Below are 6000 nucleotides of genomic sequence, written 5' to 3'. Positions count from 1 at the left end.
TATAAGAAAGGTCCTGCAATACTTAGAAATTCAGTTAATTGCAGTATATCGTCATATATTGTACACTTACTCAAACTATGTTATGGTGTATTAGCACTTCACTTTCACCGGTACTAACAAACTCCTTTTCATTATTAGATGAGTGTTCAAAAAATGCCTTTTGAGGTGTATCTTCTTTAGTGGCTACAACCTCTTCACACATGTCTGTTAGTTCAGTCTTCATGTCACAAGGTTCTAAAATCAAAGAGTGTTCAACACCAGAAATGCTTTCACAATGTTCAGTTCCAAGTGAATCGTCAGTTTTTGGTTTTGAGGGAACTGTGAAATCATCACTAGAATTTTTATTAACTGCATTATAAATTTGAATAGTATTCACTCCTATGTCTTGTATGCTGTTTTCTGAATTGTCTTCAGGTTTATAAGAATATGTACAACTTATTTCTTCATAATTACCTGCTGTATTCACATATTTTTCTTTTTCATTTATAGTCTGACAAATCCTTTTCTTTGACACATGCTTATTTTTATCAGTCTGCACAGCAGAAGTCAGAACATCAGATATATTTTTTTCATGGATGCTTTCTTGTAATTTATCTTCTTTGTTTCCTTTATTTTTTAAGAAATTTTTAGGATGTAATTTATGTTTACTAGATTTATCACAAGGCAAGCTGCTTTTATACACATGTTCAGCCTTTTTCGGTAGCATAATTTTATTTGTTGATTTAATTACATATTTTGATTCTGCTATTGGCTGATTATTTGATTTAGTAATGCCAAGTCCTGGTTCAGATTTATTCTTGTTCTGATCACTTCCGATATCATATATTTTCTTCTCCTTTTGTAAATCTAATCTAATAGCAGTATTCATCATAATTTTGAACCTTGGTTCTTTTCTTTCGTCTTTAGACTTCTTTTTATGCTCTGCAAATCTACAGTCAGTCATAGTTTTATCTGATACTCTGAAATCATTTTCTTGTATACTATCTTTACTAGCTTCATTATCCAATGAAAATAACTGCCTTTTTGTAGAAGATGACTGCTTTTCATATTTTCCCTGGTTTTCTTTATGTTTATGCTTGATCACTTTATCTCTCTGTTTTTTGAACTTGCAAATTTCCTTTTTCTCCTGCTTCTTATCTATTTTTTTATTAGAATATTTAGGTATATCTAACTTCATTATTTTTGGGTGCTTTATATCTTTTATTCTTTCAATGGCATCTTCATTTTCATTGATATCTCTGCTTTTTAGCAAGGATTTTTCTGTATTTTTCATTTTTGGAAGTTCTTTATTTTCACCAATCTGTACCACAGCTTCTTCATTCAAATCACCGCATATCCTCTCTATCATATTTGAATTTTGGCAATCTAATGATTTATCAATATCTTTACCAGAGTCTGCTTTAATTGGTGTTCGTTCTTTATCATACAATAATTTCTCTTCCTTCCTTTTTTTTTCAGGTAATTCACTATGTAACTTATCTAAAGATACTCTTTTTCTTGGAGAAGATGAAAATGTTTCATTTTTTATTTTAAGAGGTGTTTTACCAGCTTCTTCCTTTAAGTAACTGTTTTTTTTTAAAGGTGTTTTGCATTCCTCAGGCATATTTTCTGCTTTTCTATTATTTTCTTGGTTATAATATTGTCTAAGTCGAAGATGCCACGCAATGCTTGTTACTGCTGTGACTGTACGAAATTGGTGAATGATGTTCCGAGGAAGAAAATATATATCATTGTCACACAACTGGATTCGAGCATAACGGATGCCATCCCTATGAAGTTGATTTAATTTTGCATCTTCCACCCACTGTACACACTAGAATAAAAAAAGAAAAAGAAGGGGGGGGGGAAAACATGAGTAGAAGAAAATTATGATATAAAAGCATTACATAACACAAATTATGTAATATTGAAATTTCCTTAGCCTGGATTAGACTATGTAACTACTGCTTACAAATAATAACTGTTTAAATAAAGATAGAGCAAAGTTTTTCTTGATTATTTCACTTGGTACTTTTTAATCAAAATCTGGATTGGTGAAAACGTTGAAAGTTTTCTTGCAGCATTTCTCAATCATTGTAACATGAAACATGCTTTAAAAAAAAAAAAAAAAGGGAACGAATGAAAACAGGTTATTTGTAGATGGCAACATACAGGGGCTATGAACTGTCAATAATCTTGTGTACGATGCCATAATTTATTTGATAGTCAATTTGTTTTTCAAAGTGAAAATTTAGTGTATTCTAGCAGAAAAGCACTAACTAAAAGGATTGTTCAATACAGAACAATCATAACTTTTCACGAACAACCATACTATTTCTAGCTGAAATGTGGAATTTAAGACCAAACCAAGCTGCACAACATAGCAACTGAGCAGTTGACTTGTATGAGCCTGACAGTTGGTGAAGTTTATATCTGCTCAGTTTTGTCTACATAACAATGAATGTGACACATGAGGAACAGTATGCTGCTCTCAGATTTTGTTTCTGTCTCAAGAAAACATCAGTTGAGGTGTATGAATTTAAAAAAAGGCTTATGGTGAATCTACGCTTCATATAGCACAGCTTCAGGTGGTTTAGAATGTTTAAAGATGAACGTGATTCAATCACAAAAATCAGCAGTCCTGGAGCTTCAACCACTGCTGTTACCACAGAAATCATAAATGCTTTTGTAATTGTGAGAGAAGATCATCTTATAACAGTAAGGCAACTGGCAGAGATGTTTAGAATATCAGTAAGAAGCATGGACAGTATTCTCTATGACTATTTTCACATGACGTGTTTGCACGCTGGGTTCCAAGACTACTCACACCTGAGCAACAAGCACATTTGCATGGAGGTTTGTCAGGAGTTGCAACAGTTGGTTACTGAAGATGGTGAGGTTCCCAACTGTTGCAACTCCTGACAAACCTCCATGCAAACATGCTTGTTGCTCAGGTGTGAGTAGTCTTGGAACCCAGCGTGCAAACACATCATGTGAAAATAGTCATAGAGAATACTACTGTCCGTGCTTCTTACTGATATTCTCAAAATCTCTGCCAGTTGCCTTAATGTTCAATAAAGAATGATCATAATTTTTCACGAACAACCATACTATTTCTAGCTGAAATGTGGAATTTAAGACCAAACCAAGCTGCACAACATAGCAACTGAGCAGTTGACTGTGTGAGCTTGACAGTTGAAGTTTATGTCTGTTCAGTTTTGCCTACATAACAATGAATGTGACATGAGGAACAGTATGCTGCTCTCAAATTTTGTTTGTCTCAAGAAAACATCAGTTGAGGTGTATGAATTTTAAAAAAGGCTTATGGTGAATCCACACTTCATATAGCACAGCTTCAGGTGGTTTAGAATGTTTAAAGATGAATGTGATTCAATCACAAAAATCAGCAGTCCTGGAGCTTCAACCATTGCTGTTACCACAGAAATCATATAACAGTAAGGCAACTGGCACAGATGTTGAGAATATCAGTAAGAAGCACGGACAGTATTCCCTATGACTATTTTCACTTGACGTGTTTGCACACTGGGTTCCAAGACTACTCACACCTGAGCAACAAGCACGTTTGCATGGAGGTTTGTCAGGAGTTGCAACAGTTGTTACTGAAGATGGTGAGGTTCCCAACTGTTGCAATTCCTGACAAGCCTCCATGCAAACATGCTTGTTGCTCAAGTGTGAGTAGTCTTGGAACCCATCGTCATGTGAAAATAGTCACAGAGAATACTGTCTGTGCTTCTTACTGATATTCTCAACATCTCTGCCAGTTGCCTTACTGTTATAAGATGATCTTCTCTCACAATTACAAAAGCTGCTATTGTTATTTGGTTTTTAGGAGCATTAGCAACTAAGGCCATATTGCTGTGGGGATATGCGGTGGTCATTCCCTCACCTTTCTGCACCCTCCGTATTTGGTGGTCATGGGCTCGAACCCCAGTCTGATCAAGAAGCATGTGCTATGCACTGCTGCTCCTGCCCACCTGGCTACGGAGGTGCCACAATTACAAAAGCATTTATGATTTCTGTGATAACAGCAGTGGTTGAAGCTCCAGGACTGCCAATTTTTGTGATTGAATCACGTTCATCTTTAAACATTCTAAACCACCTGAAGCTGTGCTATATGAAGCGTAGATTCACCACAAGCCAACACCGAAAAAAAAAAAAAAAACACACCAAAAGCTGGCTTCTGCAGAAAAGGTCATGGTAATCTCTTTTTTTGATATTCAAGGAATGGTTTACCAGCACATTGTGTCATGTCATAAGTCTGTTATGGGATCTTACTACAGAACTGTACTGCAGACTTTGCAAGATCACACCTTGCAAATGACCACAACTGGACACAGAGGTGGGTGGATGCTGCATCACAACATTGTGAGACATCACATTGCTCATACTGTTATTGAGTACTTAGCCAGCATTAATATCACATGATTAATAAAGGTATGTTGTGAGAGAGAAAGAAAAAAAGAAAAGATCATTCTGTATTGAATGAACAACTATCGTGCAATAACGATCTGAGAATAGAAACTGCAGTGGTAGATATTGCCCAAAAGAAAATTATTACTGAATTAAACAAGAAAAACATACATAAGATGATCAAATCATGTATCAATGAGATCATCTTACTACTGCATATGATCTTGTTAATAGAAAACGATTTTGATATGACATTATTAACTGAAGCAGCTAAATAAAATGTTAAAATCAAATCTATGTGATATTTAAATATACACATTTAAATTCCCAAAGCTGATGCATTTCTAAACAGAATATTGCTTAGAAGTAAAATGCAGTAAGCCTAAAAAAAATAATGCAAATGGATTTAGTTATGATTACTATACATTACCATAAAAATATTTCCCCATATAGAAGTAAAATGCAGTAAGCCTAAAAAAAATAATGCAAATGAATTTAGTTATGATTACTATACATTACCATAAAAATATTTCCTCATATAGAAGTAAAATGCAGTAAGCCTAAAAAAAATAATGCAAATGAATTTAGTTATGATTACTATACATTACCATAAAAATATTTCCCCATAGTATTACCACTCACCTGCTTTTCAATTAAGAGAAATGCAGTATAAGTGTATAAAACTGCAATGAGTAAATCTGAAATCATAATTTTTCATATATCATGATCACTTTTTAAAAAAAAAACAAAAACAAATTTTGACTCTACAGAAGTTGTAATATTCTTGAGTTATGGGGTTTTCTAACATATCACTGGACTGAAGGCTGAAGGCTTTCATTTGAAGCATCTGATAGTTCAATTTCTGTATTTTTGCCTATTCTCAGAAGTTTTTTTTTTTTTTTTTTTTTTGGCAGGTGCAGGAAAAAAAAAAAAAAAAAAAAAAAAAAAAAAGAGTCCAATTCCTTGCATTATTTATTCATTCTAACAATAAATAACTATTAACAGATAAGAAGGTTAAAAAACAAACAAATATAAAACTAACTGAATCAGTAATTTTAAAAAATGGCATTTTTAATTTTAAATTTCTTAAAGAATTACAGATTATTCTCAGATTGCATGGTGCTTACTGTATCACTTCTTCAGTTCTGCTATCTTTACAGTTTACATTCTTTAAAGACAGCAGAACTGGTAAATTATGGTGACTTCATTTACATTTTAATTTGATTACACATTTCTTACTTGTTAATATTTAGCCTTTAGTATTTATATGCATAATAGATCCTGAATTAGTCAACAGAAAGTTATTAGTAAACAAGTAAACATCTGGTAAATATTAATTTTAACAGTTCAAATAATTTTTTAATAAATTAGTTAGGCTGCATCTTGAGTACTTTAAATTTTAAATCAGGCCGCATCTTGAGTACTGTATACAGGTCTGGAGGCCTCACTTGAGGAAGGATGTATATCTGCTGGAAGAGGTTCAGAGGAGGGCAACCAAATTAGTGAGGTGAACAAAAGGGTGCTCTTACTCAGAAAGGCTTCAGTTCTGCAAATTGCAGCACCTCAAAACCGGGCACCTGTGGGGGAGAT

At 33.6% G+C, this 6000-nt stretch overlaps 1 protein-coding gene across 1 annotated transcript in view; it reads right to left on the bottom strand.

Annotated features, from left to right (window-relative positions):
• Positions 1-240: 240 nt before the first annotated feature.
• Positions 241-6000, bottom strand: part of LOC150076221 (uncharacterized) — a 153418-nt gene continuing 147658 nt past the window's right edge. Inside the window, exons 7-9 of the mRNA XM_090387289.1 lie at positions 731-1813; positions 454-532; positions 241-332 (exon numbers count right to left, since the gene is read on the bottom strand). Coding sequence (XP_090243415.1) covers positions 241-332; positions 454-532; positions 731-1813 — 1254 coding nt within the window. The remainder of the gene's footprint in view (positions 333-453; positions 533-730; positions 1814-6000) is intronic.

This window comes from Mastigoproctus giganteus, chromosome 13 (genome assembly GCF_048544385.1).
Source record: "Mastigoproctus giganteus isolate SK-2022 chromosome 13, ASM4854438v1, whole genome shotgun sequence".
NCBI lineage: Eukaryota > Metazoa > Arthropoda > Arachnida > Uropygi > Thelyphonidae > Mastigoproctus > Mastigoproctus giganteus.
This window is presented reverse-complemented; position numbering and strand designations above follow the sequence as displayed.